The 15,205-nt window shown below is 49.7% G+C and overlaps 6 protein-coding genes and 1 non-coding gene across 8 annotated transcripts; 4 read left to right on the top strand and 3 right to left on the bottom strand.

The window, feature by feature from the left end:
* Positions 1–198: 198 nt before the first annotated feature.
* J3458_013132 (uncharacterized protein) lies at positions 199–1,902 on the bottom strand (the record flags this gene model as incomplete). Its single annotated transcript, XM_007816345.2, has 1 exon — positions 199–1,902. The coding sequence occupies exon 1, from the start codon at positions 1,570–1,572 to the stop codon at positions 199–201; it is 1,374 nt and encodes a 457-aa protein (XP_007814536.1). The 5' UTR covers positions 1,573–1,902.
* A 341-nt stretch (positions 1,903–2,243) lies between these two features.
* Positions 2,244–6,446, bottom strand: J3458_013130 (uncharacterized protein). The gene is made up of 3 exons (XM_007816347.2): positions 5,911–6,446; positions 5,696–5,846; positions 2,244–5,642 (listed from the first exon to the last, which is right to left on the bottom strand). The coding sequence occupies exons 1-3, from the start codon at positions 6,214–6,216 to the stop codon at positions 4,456–4,458; spliced, it is 1,644 nt and encodes a 547-aa protein (XP_007814538.2). The 5' UTR covers positions 6,217–6,446; the 3' UTR covers positions 2,244–4,455.
* Positions 2,485–3,790, top strand: J3458_013131 (uncharacterized protein; the record flags this gene model as incomplete). The annotated part of the gene is made up of 2 exons (XM_066120262.1): positions 2,485–2,833; positions 2,898–3,790. The coding sequence occupies 2 exons, from the start codon at positions 2,485–2,487 to the stop codon at positions 3,788–3,790; spliced, it is 1,242 nt and encodes a 413-aa protein (XP_065974547.1).
* A 600-nt stretch (positions 6,447–7,046) lies between the features above and the next one.
* Positions 7,047–9,590, bottom strand: J3458_013129 (uncharacterized protein). The gene has a single exon (XM_007816348.2). It carries the CDS (start codon positions 8,716–8,718, stop codon positions 7,234–7,236), a length of 1,485 nt encoding a protein of 494 aa, XP_007814539.2. The 5' UTR covers positions 8,719–9,590; the 3' UTR covers positions 7,047–7,233.
* An 872-nt stretch (positions 9,591–10,462) lies between these two features.
* Positions 10,463–12,618, top strand: J3458_013128 (uncharacterized protein). Its single transcript, XM_007816349.2, has 2 exons — positions 10,463–11,036; positions 11,103–12,618. Exons 1-2 carry the CDS (start codon positions 10,660–10,662, stop codon positions 11,932–11,934), a joined length of 1,209 nt encoding a protein of 402 aa, XP_007814540.1. The 5' UTR covers positions 10,463–10,659; the 3' UTR covers positions 11,935–12,618.
* Positions 12,619–12,927: 309 nt separating this feature from the next.
* J3458_013127 (uncharacterized protein) lies at positions 12,928–14,571 on the top strand. 2 transcript variants are annotated; one of them, XM_066120261.1, is made up of 2 exons: positions 12,928–13,114; positions 13,179–14,571. In XM_066120261.1, the coding sequence occupies exon 2, from the start codon at positions 13,280–13,282 to the stop codon at positions 14,291–14,293; it is 1,014 nt and encodes a 337-aa protein (XP_065974546.1). In that variant the 5' UTR covers positions 12,928–13,114; positions 13,179–13,279; the 3' UTR covers positions 14,294–14,571. The 2 variants fall into 2 exon arrangements, with proteins under 2 accessions (XP_065974546.1, XP_007814541.2); XM_007816350.2 differs by having other exon boundaries at positions 12,928–14,571.
* A 359-nt stretch (positions 14,572–14,930) lies between these two features.
* On the top strand, positions 14,931–15,029 carry J3458_013126. Its single transcript has one exon. It is a non-coding gene; the product is annotated as a tRNA-Arg (tRNA).
* Positions 15,030–15,205: the final 176 nt, after the last annotated feature.

Raw genomic sequence — 15,205 nt, 5'->3', positions numbered from 1 at the left:
TTTATCCATGAGATTTTGGAACAGTTTCGGAGGCGACATGAAATACCGTTGGCTTTCGAACAGGCGGCGCAAGCAGCTGAACAAGAGCAACATCAGCGTCTCGCCGAAAGGCCATCAGAGCATCTCAAACGTGGAACCCAGCTTCTGCCATCAAGAAATAGTAACAGTGGCTGTATTATGTTTCTCTAAGCTAATTTACTAGCCAGTCTTATTGAGTCGCGCTCGGCTGTAGCGATAGCATTCTGGAAGCTGCGTGCTTTCCCATGGTCTACCCAATAACAGACCGACGATGCCTCTGGCACAGGTAAAAATATTAGCCATGCCGTGACCGTTGAAGCCGGCGCAGATGTATTGCCCAGGCAGCTCATCAATCTCGCCTACATAAGGTACCTTGTCAGGCGTGAAAGCAATGAGGCCGGTCCAAGTTGTGTCCAGACCCTCCCCGGACCTTTGCGGCTCGTTATGAGGCCCGACAAGCTTGGATATTCTCTGGACGATTTCCTCTGCGACCTGTGGCGTCTGCGACTCTTCGGCCTGAACGCCTTTTCCAACAGGTCTACCAACGCTCACAATGATGGTTCCATCCAGCGGCTTCTGAGCGAAACCGTAAAACATGCGAGCGTCTTCTCTCAGCGCCATGGTGCTCTTGAAGACCTTGTCGCCAGATGCCGCCGAAGAGGGAATGACAGATGCGACCTGAACCGCAAACGGCGTGAGTCTCTCGGTTGTCAATTGGCTCAGGATACCTCCAGCGTATGCGTTGGTGCAGTGAACCACCTTGTCTGCTGCGATGACGCCCCGGGAGGTTTGCACATGAAGCTTGGAGCTGTCCCGTCGTACGTTGTCTACCGGACAATGCGTCCAAAATTGAACGCCCCGGTCAATTACGTGCTCGAGAAGCCAGTGGACGAGCTTGACAGGATGGATCGACGCAGCCGGCCATTCATACGCGGCTGAGGCACCCGAGCACAAGCTCTTCTCCTCTGCGGCAGCTCCGTACCAGCATTTGACGCCCAGGCTCGCCAGATTGCCACCGGCATCAAGATAGTCTTTAATGTTCTTCTCCTCATCTTCAACGGCGTCAGGTCCCAGGCACACGTCAAATGTGGTGGTAAAGTTGAAGTCACATTGGATCTGCTTCTCCCGAATGAATGCAGCTATAAGCTTTAGATTCGCCTCCTCGGCAGCGACAATCTTTAATGCCTGCTCGCTCCCATGAAAGGCCTGATAGCCTGAGAAGTTTCGGAAAGCATCTGGTCGGACATGGCCGGCATTGCGACCAGTAGATCCAGAAACGGCCTCGCGAGCTTCGAGGACAAGGATTTCTTGGCCTTGAACCCCGCGTTCAAGGAGATTGTACGCCACCAAGGCTCCTGCCAGGCCAGAACCGATAATGACATGAGTAGAAGCGGTAGGAAGAGTGTTGGTTTGATTGTGATTCAAGTACTTGAATGCTCGTGTAGTTCGCTGCCAGTACGAAAGACTGGCGGTAGCGGGCGGCAGGTTAGGGCTGACGGCAGAATGCTCGGGTGCGCCATTCGCCATCTCGGGCGGCAGATTGGAAACAACCATATAGTATACGTCGTACGAGGCTAGGAGGGGTCTTGGGATACAGTTGGAAGGGCATAGTATTGTTTCAGTGCCCTTAAATCATGTGCCGCGTCGCCTTGCTAGACGCGTATAGAAAGCAAGTAGCCATGGTATGCAATGTGTCAGTTCATCATGGCCCTCAGAACCGGCCACTGGCCAAAGCTTGCGACGCAACATGGCACCTGGGGATTTGAGCCGTATTGCGTCACGGCATCCCTGCAGCAGTCATCATTGCTGACTGCATGTAGTGCGAATTACATATCCGAGCAACCTGCTCGTGTTGGCGCACTTGAATCTAGAGTTTTTCCACCAACAGCCCACTTGAGGCAATAACCAACTTGGCACCTGAGCCCAGAATCGATCTGCCGGGGGAGTGAGGGAAGCGTGGATGAAAGGGGTGTGGCCATCATGGTCAGATTCAAAAGTACACGGGAGGTACATTCAGCCGGTCGGGGGGTTTTGGTGCTTGGCAATTCTACCCACTCGAATGCTTATTATCTGGGCCCAGGCCTTGTCATCTTTGCATCGACATGGAGACGACGGAGAAGACGGAGAAAAAATGGGGTTTCTTACGGCCGAATCGCCCGCGAGGTAGCATTGAATTGAATGTCGACCTCATTTCAAGCCAATGCACGGACACGGTTGTTGAGTGAGACGGATCTGACTAATTCGCCCCAAGTCCTCCTCTTTTTTATTTTTTAATTTTTTGCTTTGGCGAGGAAACAGGGTCCGCGCGTCATCTTCTCAAGATTTTTATGCCGAGTGGCTTTGTTCCTTCCTTGGTGTTCTCTTCCACAAGAGCACCAAACCACCAACATTGAAGCATCTCGTCAGTCACACTGGTAGATTCTCTTGGACCAAGCCAAACGTCTCGTTGCGCAAGTCATCGCCGCCATGGCCGCAGACACGACCAAAACATCCGACATCTCGGGCGATGATGAGGAAAAGACGCTCCCGCCCTCGCCGCCGACAATGCCGCCTGCGAATCCCGCGGCCGACGTTCCCAATGGAGGCGTCCAGGCTTGGCTACACGTCCTTGGTGCCTTTATGCTGTACTTCAACACCTGGGGCATCCTAAACACGTTTGGAGCCTTTCAAACCTTCTACAGCTCTGGCACTCTATTCAGCCAGACTTCGTCCAACATCTCGTGGATTGGCTCTATCCAAGCCTTTCTGGTCCTCTTTACCGGCTTCCTCTCCGGACCAATATACGATCGAGGCCTATCTACGTGCTCTACTGCTCGTAGGGTCATTCTTGATCGTCTTTGGCAACATGATGCTGAGTCTGGCCACTGATTACTGGCAAGTCGTCCTGGCGCAAGGCGTTTGTGTTGGTCTTGGGTCGGGTCTTATTTACGTGCCTGCCGTGGCCATTTTGCCCACCTACTTCAACACGCGACTCGGTCTCGCAATTGGCCTTGCGGCTTCTGGATCGAGTATCGGTGGCATCATCTATCCCGTTGTTTTCTACAAGCTGATCAACGACATTGGCTTTGGCTGGAGCGTCCGCGTCCTCGGCTTCATCGCCTTGGCCACACTCTCCATCCCCAATTTGGTCATGAAGATGCGTGTCAAGCCGTCCAAGGCGCGTGCTCTACTCGACACTTCTGCCTTTACCGATTGGCCGTTTCTTGTTTTTACCTTGGCTACTCTTATTGGTTTCATGGGCCTTTATACCATGTTCTTCTACCTATCGTATTACACCAAGGCCAGACACATCACGTCGACGGCTCTGTCATTTTACATCGTGCCGATTCTCAACGCGGCATCCATTTTTGGGCGCACCATTCCCAATGCTATTTCCGACAAAACCGGCGCTTTCAACCTCATTGGTCCGGGTGCTGTGATTGTTAGTGTCATCATCTTTGGCATGCTTGGCGCAAAGTCCGTTGCAAGCGTCGTCATTCTTGCCATTCTCTTTGGGTTCTTCTCGGGAATCTTCATCGCTCTGCCTCCAGTTTGCATTGTTCGACTCACCCAAGACCGCGCAAAAATTGGTACGCGAATGGGTATGGCATTTGGCATCATCGGTCTGGGCGTCTTTGTTGGCGGACCGGGCGGTGGTGGCATACTTGCTAGTGGCGGCGGCGATAATTTTAATGGTCTCTGGATATTCGGTGGTGTTGCATCATTGGTTTCGAGTGCCTTGTTTATCCTAGTCAGAGCTTGGAAAGCTGGGTTTAAAATGGTCAAGGTATAGAGGGCAGATCGAGAGCATGGCAAGAACCAACAGAAAAGTTCTGCTTACAGCGAATCGTGATTGTGTATCCATGATATAAGTTTACGAATGTTTCACGGTTATTCATAAATTCCAACATGTTTCTTCGATGGCTTTACATGGAGTAGTTTGTGATGCGCGAAACACTGCTATATAAGAAGGTGCATACTTCACAACTGATGAGCTCTCGCTTGTCGATGACTCAAAAGGGCCACTCCCGAAATATACGGTGGAACTTATGTGTGCGGTCGAGAATACTACTATCCTGGCAACGAAAGGCTTTGTAAGATCAATCTTATTTATTTCGGACCATCTAAAAGTACCCGTACTAACCAGTGTGCAACTTCTGGGTAGTCCTTGGGTGATGTCCTGAGGAGATAGCTCAGTAAATGGCGCAACGCAGAAGCCATACTAGTTTAGTATTTGTAATAGCAAAAATAAACAAAACTCCAATGCGTACACCCTTGTATGTTTTCCTCAGTATTGCTGGATATTTCAAGACCACGCACCAGCCCCGCCCCCTTTTGCCTGTAAATATGGTTTGGGTATAGCTACTCTGGTGGCGATCAGCAATACTGAGGAATAGGCTTCTACGTCCTTTCGTATGGTTTCATTTTTGAGCCATGCGTCTATGCCAAGACGGCAGCTTAGGGAAATGACTTAGCCGCCAGCGGAGCAGATGGAATGTTAGGCTCAGCTGTCGCAATTTCGACCTGAGCCTCTACGACATGTTGCTGGTTGTCTGGAGTGGTCGCGATATCTTGACTGTCAAGAGTAACAGTAGTTCGCACCTCGACAATCGTGACGATCTCTTGCTTTTCCGCAATGTTAGGAATCGGTTGCTCTTCAATAAACCTCACAGCTTGCTTTTCGGTAGTTGTAGCAGTAGGTTGCTCTTCGATCGACGTCGCGATCTCTTGCTTTTCAGGAGTTGTAGCAATTGATTGCTCCCCGATAAACGTCGCGGCTTCTTCCTTTTCGGTAGTTGTAGCAATAGCTTGTTCCTCAGTAAACGTCACTGCTTCTCGCGATTCAGCAACAGTGGGAACAGGATTCTCGACAACCGTCACAGTCTCTTGCTTTTCGACAACCGTAACAAGTTCTGCCTGTGCTGGAGCCGCGGAGTCTTCCGGTTTCTCTATGACCGCCGCAGTATTTGAAGCCTCAATAACCGTCGTGGTATGTGGCTCATCGACCTGGACGGCATCCTTGGCAATGAAAAAGTACGGACGGTTATCCTTGTACATGAGCTCATGCGTGTCCCGGACTTCTTCAGAGTGGACACAGTGGTAGCCGCCTTCGCTGTCAATAGCAACACAGCTGTGCCAGGGTGACCTTTGGAAAAAGCCCTTTGGTGAAGGAACAAGGGCCACTGAAAGCTTGGCCACTCCAGATGAAGGATGCATTGACAGACGAACATCCAAGGCCCGATTGGTACGAATGGCAAGGGTAAATGCCTCCGAACGCTGCATCATTTTCTTAGCAGAGCTCTTTTGTAATTTTTGGCGTTCACGGTAGCTCTTGCCGGCAAGGGCGCCAAGCAACTCTGTTTGCAGGAATTTGACCATGCCACAGTATGTTGAGTTGGTGTCGGGGTCAGCCTTGATAAGGGCTTCAATCTGCTTGAGGGTGCTTCCGTATCGAGCTTCGAGCAAGGCACGGCATTCGTCGGCGGTTGAAATGTATTTCTCTCGAGTCATCTCACTGGCAGGCATCATGCCAATCAAGACCTGAGGATAGAGAAAGACCATGTAGTCGAGTTTTTTTTCTTTGGCAATGGCGCGAAGTTCTTCGCCATACTCCCAAGTCTCCTCATCAGTAACACCGATGATGTCTGCAGCGGGTTAGTAAACAAGATTCAACCGAGGGGCCCAATATGCAACTGACCATTAAATAAAATGCCATCAGACGCAATATTGACCAAGGCACCGGGCTGGTAGACATTCTTAATGGCCACAGCTATGTCGTTCAAGCGACTCATACCAAGCTCCTCACCAAGATCCGGTAAGTGACCTAGGACCTTGTTTTCACGGTTGGCCTAGCGAGAGAGCACGGTAAGCAAGGATCAAAATGTTTGATACTGGCAGAGATGAGATACGTACACTCTTGCATGGAAATGCCGGCATTGTAAGCTGGATGGGCTCGTTCTTTCTGACCCAGTGATATACATGTCCAAGGAATTTGGGCTTGCCAGCCCATCTGCCAGAGGGAGAGACTGGATCCTTGCTAATGTGAGTCCCAAATGACTCGAGCACATCGAGAACGAGCAGACAAGTCTCGAAATATTTGAGCTCTTCAGTCAACCAGGGAGTGTCGATCGGCGCATGCTGAGGCAGCTTAAATGATTCTGCCACCGGGACATCATGTGGCAGGGAAGGGGTGATGGTTGCCGAGGGAAGTGGAAACATGTTGAAGTATATGGATGTAGTAAACACTCTTGGAAACTTGGAGCTGTGTAGATTCGAGTGGACAGGAAAGCTGGACTTGATGAGGTTGTATAGTAGCAACACTCTCGAGTTATAGAGTTGAAATGGGGAGCAGGTATAACCACGTGAATGTAACTCTGAGGGTGGTAGTGACCTCCAGTGTTTTCCAAATTTATAAACGCCCACGTTATTCAGAACCTCATGGCATGTGCCTATGTAGCATCGAGCAGGCAGCGAGACGCACCTAGATCACCGTCAAACCGCGTGGCAACGTACAGCTTGCATATCAACCAAGATCACCGCAACAAGTCAATCATGCCTGCCAGTCAGTCTTACGAAAGATCGGAGGAACTTTCACCATAGGTAGATACTGCTTCGGATCCCGTCGGAGCGGCAATGGAAAAGATTATGGCGCAATATCCGCTCCCAAAGGGGCCACGACGCGCGTTATTGTTGGCTAGCTGCGGCAGATTATTCTCGATACATCCAGTTAAGCTTCAGCCGCAAACGATGGGTACGACACAAGCCTATGGTGTGTGTCCGGCTGTTCTTACGATTGGCTGAATTCCTCCTTCCAGCAATCAACCAACGCCGTTGGCAGGCATACCAAGGCAGAATTATGCTGGGGCATGAACACGATGGATCTCGCATCAGCCTACGACGTGATTGGTTTAGGAAGGAGGTGGCAACACGGACATTGATGGTCGAATTGTAGAAGTCTGGCCGAAAGTCAGAAGCCAGACATGTCACTGATACATTCGTGATGAAGCCGGAGGATGTGAACCCCTCCCCTTCTGTCAGGCGCCTGGTCAGGGCGACAACCGTAAGTGCATATGCAGTCATACAGAATATGATTCTAGACCTAGAAGAAACTTGAGAGAACTAGATTACTATCGGTAAGTAGATCTACGGCAAGTTGAGGAATGTAGATGGTCGGGGTAGCCGAAGCAGCCTGTGAGACGACAGCAACAACAACAACTAGTTTAGAATAGCGGTAACTCAGTAAGCGAAATACACAGTCTTAAGCTCTGTCCAGTAATCAGTTGCGTATCGGCTGAATTCCCGTCCCTGCCCGGAGCTTTTCCACCCTCCAAACGGCATATCCATGGCTAGCACCGGTGAAGTGCAATTAACGCCTACGCTGCCGGCTTCTAGCCTTTTTGCCACGCGAATAGCCCGGCTTACATCGTTGGTAAAGACACTAGCCCAGAGACCGTACTCGGTGTCATTGGCACGTTGCAGGACGTCTTCTTCATCTGTGAACCGGTTGACGATAAGCACAGGTCCGAAAATCTCCTCCTTGACAAGCCTTGAGTCCTCAGGCACATCAGTGAGAAGAGTGGCCTGAACAAAGTACCCTGGAGATGATTCACGGTTTCCTCCCAAAGCTATGGAAACTCCAGACTGTTTTGCGAGGTCAAGGTAAGACAAGATGCGCTCAAATTGCGCCCTGTCAGCCTGAGGGCCGCGCATGGTCCCTTCGTGCAGGGGATTACCGCTCGCTCCCATAGCCGACATTGCGGCTTTAATGCCGTCAATGAAGTCCTGTGTGAGCTTCTCGTGGACATAGATGCGTGTGGTGGCGTTGCATACCTGGCCAGAATTCATGAGGATCGAGATGGTGGCGGCGCTGACGGCTTTTTCCAGATTGGCATCGTCAAACACGAGGAGCGGACTTTTGCCGCCCAGTTCAAGCGAGACACTCTTCAAGTTAGTCTCTGCTGCAGCTCGCTGGATGGCCTTGCCAGTGGCAGTGCTTCCTGTAAAGGAGATTTTGCGAATCTCCATGTGTCGCGCCAGCGCCTCGCCACACGGACGGCCATAGCCACTGAGGATGTTTAACACGCCAGGGGGGAAGCCGGCCTCCAAAGCGCATCTGGCTGCAACGAGGGAACTGAGCGGAGACTTTTCGCTCGACTTGAGGACAAGGGTATTGCCAGTGATGAGAGCGGCCGAGACCTTGTATGCCAGCATCATGAGGGGGGCATTCCACGGGGTAATGGCGGCGCAAACGCCATACGGCTGCCTAAGACTAACATTGAGAAAACCAGCCGAGTTTAGCGAGCTTTCTCCGGTAATGTCAAGCGCCTTTGAGGCAAAAAAGCGGATTATGATGGGTACCATGGGAGCCAGTCGGTCAGGAAACGCTGGCTTACCCATGGTGATGCTATCAAGATAGGAAATTTCGTCGGCAGCCTTCTCTAGGGCATCGGCCCACTTGTGCAAGAAATGGGCTCTCTCAACAGCATTCCGCTCTGACCAGGCCGGAAAGGCAGCTTTGGCAGCTTGGACGGCAAGTTCGACATCCTCGACGTCCGCCTCGTAGACTGAAGCGCTGACTTTTTCGGTGGAGGGGTCAATGACATCGAAACGCCTGCCAGAAACAGACTCGACAAATTCATTGTTGATGAAGAGACGGGTTTCAATCGTCTTGGAGGTCTTGGTGTGGTTGGGAATGGCAGGGGATACCAGTGATGGCGCCATGACTGGATACTGAAGCGTGTTGTGCTGTTTGCCTGTCTGGAACTAAGTCGCGTGAATTTGATGCTCTCATAGGGCACGCTTATATACCCCTTACCGTAAGTAGATTATGATCACTAAACCTAATTTTACAAGACCACGCCCACTTAGTTGTAGGCTTGAGACTGGACGGGCAGTAATCCCCCTTATCCTTAATTCCACTCTTAAGTCCGTCTCCAGATTACATATGCAGTGCTCATGCTAAGCAATGCATTATTAAGCTTAAGTCCATCCAACCAGCCTCGGACCCTAACCCTTTTCCATGTTCAATAAGGGACCTCCCTGGCCCCGGCAGCCGTAATCAACGCCACCCGTTTGGGGGCCCAGACGACGAGCCAAAGCAGCGTCAGACCCATTGACAATCGAGCTTACTCGGTAGTTAGTGCCCAGTCTGGTCCCCTGGATCGCATGTTCGTACGGGTTACGAAGTACCTGAACCCCGGCCCAGCTTAGCTTGGCTCGGCGCATTGGTCCGGCCGAGGGCTCTTGGAGTCGACAGTGCCTGGCAATGGGCATCACCTAGCGGAGATTTTTTTGGCAGCGGTGGCTCGAAGGGTTTCAGATTTTCAACGGCTGGTTTCCGCCCTTGCTGACCACGATTGCCACCAAAGCGCGAATCTCATGTCAGAGTCGCCGGGGCGGCCGGGTGAATGCACATGCTCGATAAGTGGCGCAAACCAGTCCCTGTCCCTTTGCCGCAACCTGCTTTTCAGGCACTGATGCTGCGCAATATATACGGCAAACCAGAGACTAGCAAAACCTTAATCCTTCCTATGGGTGGTCAGAGAATAGGGACGTCTAGACTCTATTGGTGCTCCGAATCAGCATTACTCCCCCCTCTAACTAAGACGTGGAGCGTATGCTCTACTTGTTTATGTAATATTTTAGCACTATGCAATATGTACTTTACTATACGAAGAGCATCCTAGCTAATGGTATGCTCACCAGATAGATAATGACCCAATAGACTTCGTTTGGGTACCCTGTTGTCGGCCTCTTGATGCAGCGCTTACCCGACGACTCCGAGGTCTCGACTAAGCCTGACTGAGTCCACAACCAGACACTTTCAGCTATGTGGGGGAAGAACGGCAAGCGGGTCTGAAGGCAAAAATCCCGGGCGAATGGCGTTGAGCTCTGCCGGCGGGTTTAACAGACTCATATTTACCCAAGTGGCGCTTACGGCCCGTACCTTATACAGCTCCCCAATGGCATACCGTTCATCGTCTATTACGGGGCAGAATGGCCCTCTTGGCGTTCCTAGCTACTCTAGGCTGTCAGCCGTAAGCTCGCTGTGACAACTCCGCACCCTTTGTTGGTTGTGGCGCCTCTAGTCTCGGATACGGTAACCACTATCCTTGATTCGGGGACTCCTTCGTGCTTCTGCTTATGTATTCTGCAATCAGCCTGCATTGGAGCATGCACTAGCTACGCTTATCATGGAAACGTTCTATTTCGTCATTCCAGGTAGCAGTTTCCTCACCGCTCGCAAGCCAAGGGAAGTCCAAGGTCATAGGTACATATGTAGTTTTATAACCACACACCCATTACGGCCTCAACAAGGTCTTTCGCATCCTTGCAGGATGGTACTTTGAGCATACTTGTTCGCATCGTCTTACCTCGTCAGCGCCAAGGGGACCATGTCACCCAACTGGACCCATAGCCCGCGAGAAGAATTTTTTGGCTTCAGAATACACATGTCATCAGCCAACAAGACCCTGTCACTCTAGCACCTCTTGACGGATTAATTTAATAGATTTGATTATTCAGTAAGGCAGCCAGGCCCGGGGCAGCGTGCAGTCTTGGACTTTGAAGCAAACCTTTGCTAGTTTCAGGACCGCGTTAAAACCACCATTACTGACAATCAACCGACGTTTCGCTGTCTGCACGCTCCCCAAGTTTTCAGATATGGCAGCACCTCGTGGAACCCCTAACGGCGCATATGTGAGGCTGGTGGATGTCCTGTCCACCACCAAGCTCAACGGCGCACCCCTCCAAAAAGCAGATCGGGCTATCCTCAATGCTCCAACTAATGCAAAACATGACGAGTTCATCGCAACCAGTCATGCCGAAAAGGTTGATCAGAAGTTGCTAGATCGATTTGCGCAATTGACTGGTCGTAAACCTCATCGTTACCTCAGACGAGGCATTGTCTTTGCACACCGAGATCTCCATCTCATCCTTGATCGGTATGAGAGCGGCCTGCCAATCTATCTCTTTACAGGCCGAGGTCCTAGCAGCGATAGCCTGCATCTTGGACACTCGATCCCATTCGAGTTCACCCAGTAAGTATCCCAAACCCTGCATCTTGCCTGCATCTGCCTAGTAACCACACTTACACGATGACTTAGATGGCTTCAAGAAACTCTCGGCGCTAAGCTCATTCTCATGCTCACCGATGACATGAAAATTCTCCATGACAAGGACCTCCCCATTCAAGATGTGCGCAAGTATGATATTGCCAATGCCACTGATATTTTGGCTTTTGGCTTTGACCTCTCAAAAACGTTCATGTTTTCCAACATGGATTATATTGGTGGAGCTTTTTACCAAAATATTATTTCCATTGCGCGTCACATCACCGTCAGCAGCATCAAGGAAGCGCTAGGTTTTACCGACGACCACAATGTTGGCATGTTCTATTGCTGCTCTACCCAGTCGGCGGGGTGCTTTGCATCCTCTTTCCCTGGTATTCTGGTTGCTGACAAGGCCAGCCTGAGAAGTATCCCCTGCCTAATCCCGTGTTCGTATGACATTGACGGGTATTTCGCCGAGGTGCGCAAGCATGCCGGGAAGATTGGAGAGCTTGCGCCTTCATTCCTTTACTCGAGCTTGTTGCCTTCTCTACAGGGAGATGACCAGAAAATGTCCGCCTCCGTGAAAACATCAGCCATTTACTTGACTGACGAGGATGATGTTGTGCGGGAGAAGATCCTTGCGGCTTTCCCAATAGGACAGAAAAGCATGGACGTAGCGCTGGAATGGCTCCGTTTCTTCCTAGAGGATGATGAAGAGCTGGCCACGATTCAAACTAAGCACCGGGCTCACCAATTGCTTAGTATTGAACTGCGTGAGATTCTGACCGACGTCATCATTAAGACTGTCAAGAAGTTCAAGACGAACCGCCAAGGAATTTCAAACGATGTGCTAAAAGCATTCATGACGCCACGTCTGCTTGAGTAAAGTAGGAGGGGGTGATCTTTTTAAATCAGTCATGTGTAGCTTACATCTGGCCCAGTTTGAAAATACTGGGAGAGCCGTGGGCATCGAGCAAGTAGATAAGCACCAAAGTCGAAGTGATGGGAGTGGTAGTGGTAGTATGCTAGAAAATGTAACGGTCTATAGTTCTGATTGATTTGCCTCGTTACACAAGGGAGAAAGCAGATACATGTGTCGAAAAGAAATGGTATTAGACCCTAATTAATCGTCTACGCGTCCGAAATCCTTTACGAAAACCACTCATCTCTAGACTGATGCACGGAGAGTAATTTGCCAAGCGGTCTAAATCAAGTACGGCGGCTGAGACAAAGCATATTAAATTAGTTTATTTGTACAGTTGGATAGTGATAGTTTGCTATTGATGTTATCAATTAGCATGAAACAAGCCGTACACAAAAATAAAACCCTCTCTGGCAGCTAGCGGGGTTCCATGCGTCAATCTCCAGCTCTGTAATTTTGATCTTGACTTGGTTCCTGGATCGAAGGAGATACGCAATACGCAAGCACGTCAGGGCAGTGCCTCCTATTTCGGAGGCACTGCCAATGCCGTTGCATTTTATTGCTTTCTGGTCTAGATTATGCGGCATATACTGTTTTACGCAATGGGACTACACCTGAAGCGGTATATTGGAATAGCACTTGCACATGCATACGAGCGGTGAGACGCCTTACGAAAATCTCAAAGATTGTCTTATCACTTGTACGTATGCATGTGCATAGGCAACTGCATGTCTTTTACTTTGCCCGGCTATCATGGGCCAATCGGAGAAACGGAGAAACGGCACTAGGTCAGAAAGGGCGGCCGGCAAATCGCGGAAGAGCGCGGGAAGAGTTCGTCATGGTACCATCTGATATTACCACGCCATCCGTACAACAATGTCAAGTGCTAACTGACGAGTGCGACGGGTGTCCATCCGGATTTTTTTCACCTAATGGGAACTTCTAGTAGGCCCCGGGCGGCTCATTGCCTTGTCAGCGCTACTCGTAGGCTGTGGTATGTGACTACCTACATTCTCTCTCACCTTGTCAATCCCACTGTCACTGCTAAGAGCCCAGGCTGCTCCCCGGCATTTTATTGGAACTTTTAGCTTCTTGGCATCAAGATTTGTTTAATTCTTGGCAATCGATGCGTGCTTTGTGTACTGTGCGTGACCCGACATGTATCTCCAGATTAGCACCGGGGTTGACAACGAACCCCCTCTTTAAAGCCTTTAAGAATTGTTGGATTTTTTCTCTCGTCGCCATTGTTTCCCATCTTCCAATTCATCGAGCTCGTATCACTACGTACGTGGCAAGAATACACGCAAAAATGCTTTTCTCGACAGTTTTATCGACATATTTGGCAGCTGGTGCGCTGGCCACATCCCCTCAAATTCGTACTTTGGGTCAGCTTGCCATCGGAACATGGCTGGAAAATATTGTCATGCGCCCAAATGGAGCAATTCTAACCACGCAGCTTCTTTCCCAGTCAAACGTTTGGACCGTGAGGAGACCAGAGTCCCGCCATACCTGTCTTAAACTAGTTACTTCTTTGCCTGACAGCAACGCTGCTGTGGGCATTACGCGAGTCAACGATATCGGTGGCCTTGAGACCTATGTAGTCTTGGGGGGCAATTTCACCGACGGCGAAAGCCCACATCCCGGAGAATATACAGCATTCGCTCTGCAGTTCTTGGATAAGCATTCCGACAAGTTTAAACTGAAAAAAATTGCTGCCCTGGGACCTTCCAGTGTCTCGGCAAATGGCATCACAAGCTCCGACGAATATCCTGGCGTGGTTTTTGTTGCCGACAGCTTTGCCGGTCTGGTCGGTAGACTTGACGTCTCCGCTGGCCATTTCCAGCAAGGGGTATGGGCGTATAAAGAATTGAAAGCACCACCAGGCTTCAGGACTGGTGTCAATGGAGTCAAAATTTACAAGTCACATCTCTATTGGACAAACAGCGACTTGGTTGCAATCTACAAGGTTCCCCTCACGAAATCGGGATGGGCTGTCCCAAATGCAGTTCCTCAACTAGTTGCAAATTTATCGAGTGTTGCTACCATCGTGGACGACTTTGTAATTGATCATCAAGGAAATATCTATTCTGCCACTAATCTGGACAATACGGTCATTTTCTCCGACACAAAGACTGGGAAAAGCAAAATTGTGGCGGGGGGTTTGAAGGACTTTATATTGCAAGGTGTAGGTGCTCTGGCTATCGGAAGGGAGACCCGAGGAGAAATCGTCCTGTACGGTGCAACATCTGGAGGACTAGAGCGTCCGATAGATGGCATAACAGAGGGAGCAAAGGTTTCATCAATTATTCTTAAGACGGGGTAATAGTCTCTCTGTGAAGAATATTCGAGAAATTAGGTATAAAAGATTCGCTCTGATGTAGTTTCACTAGACCTATGAAGGACTGGTCTTACCTTCCTCTGCAATGTAGGAGTCATTCAAGATGAGAGTAAAACTTGGAGGAAAGAAAGAGAGAAATCCTTTACTTTGTTCTTCTTGCCGCTAGCTTTTATTCCACTTCTCCTTCGAAGTGGTCCGGGTGATTGTCGCTAGAGAACTAAAAAAGTAAAGGACGGCGGATTTTAAATAACTTTGATTGACACCATTTCCATACGGCTCAGCGGCAATCGAAATCAATATTACCTGGGCGCTGGGCATCCTGGTCCCCTAGCCATTCCAACCGTTGCTCTTGCGTCGATTATCTGAGTCGAATTATATGTACATGTAGTGATGTCAAGCTAGTAGTGTATTCACCTCTAATAACCAAAAATGGTGTATAGACGCCACGGTGCAGGTAATAATTCTTAGAGATCTGGAAATAGCTCTAGCTATCTCTAAATATTTACTTTACGATATAGACAATGTAAAATTATCTTCGGGAAGCGTAACTTCAGAATACGGGATGGCCCCTACAGGTGAAACCTTTGTGTTGAAGAATAGTGGAGACTAGATTGGCGCAACAGGCCGTGTAGCTCAATGGCAGAGCGTCTGACTACGAATAGTGTCCACCGATACTTGATATGTAATCAGAAGGTCGCAGGTTCGACCCCTGTCTCGGTCAGTCTTTTTTTGTTCGGATGAGAAGTCTTTACAATGTGCAAGTGGTAGTTTGTCTTCTCTCTTTTTCATTTTCTTTTTATCTCATTGAGCCTTGCAGAGTGCTAAGACACGGAATCCAAATATTGGATTTAAATGAACTTTGAATTTTAGTTGCCCAAAGCAAACACAAATTCTGCA

Source organism: Metarhizium acridum (genome assembly GCF_019434415.1).
Source record: "Metarhizium acridum strain ARSEF 324 chromosome Unknown scaffold_276, whole genome shotgun sequence".
In the NCBI taxonomy this organism is placed as follows: Eukaryota; Fungi; Ascomycota; class Sordariomycetes; order Hypocreales; family Clavicipitaceae; genus Metarhizium; species Metarhizium acridum.
Note: the sequence above shows the minus strand (reverse complement) of the source record. Positions and strands in the feature narration are given on the sequence as shown.

Excerpts from the sequence above, each read along its gene's own strand:
- J3458_013128 (XM_007816349.2), top strand. The coding sequence starts at position 10,660 with ATGGCAGCACCTCGTGGAACCCCTAACGGCGCATATGTGAGGCTGGTG. Across the intron at positions 11,037-11,102 it reads ATCCCATTCGAGTTCACCCA|ATGGCTTCAAGAAACTCTCG; the intron begins GTAAGTATCCCA and ends ACGATGACTTAG.
- J3458_013127 (XM_007816350.2), top strand. The coding sequence starts at position 13,097 with ATGCGTGCTTTGTGTACTGTGCGTGACCCGACATGTATCTCCAGATTA.
- J3458_013130 (XM_007816347.2), bottom strand. The coding sequence starts at position 6,216 with ATGTTTCCACTTCCCTCGGCAACCATCACCCCTTCCCTGCCACATGAT. Across the intron at positions 5,847-5,910 it reads CGGCATTTCCATGCAAGAGT|GCCAACCGTGAAAACAAGGT; the intron begins GTACGTATCTCA and ends CTCTCTCGCTAG. Across the intron at positions 5,643-5,695 it reads TGATGGCATTTTATTTAATG|ACATCATCGGTGTTACTGAT; the intron begins GTCAGTTGCATA and ends AACCCGCTGCAG.
- J3458_013129 (XM_007816348.2), bottom strand. The coding sequence starts at position 8,718 with ATGGCGCCATCACTGGTATCCCCTGCCATTCCCAACCACACCAAGACC.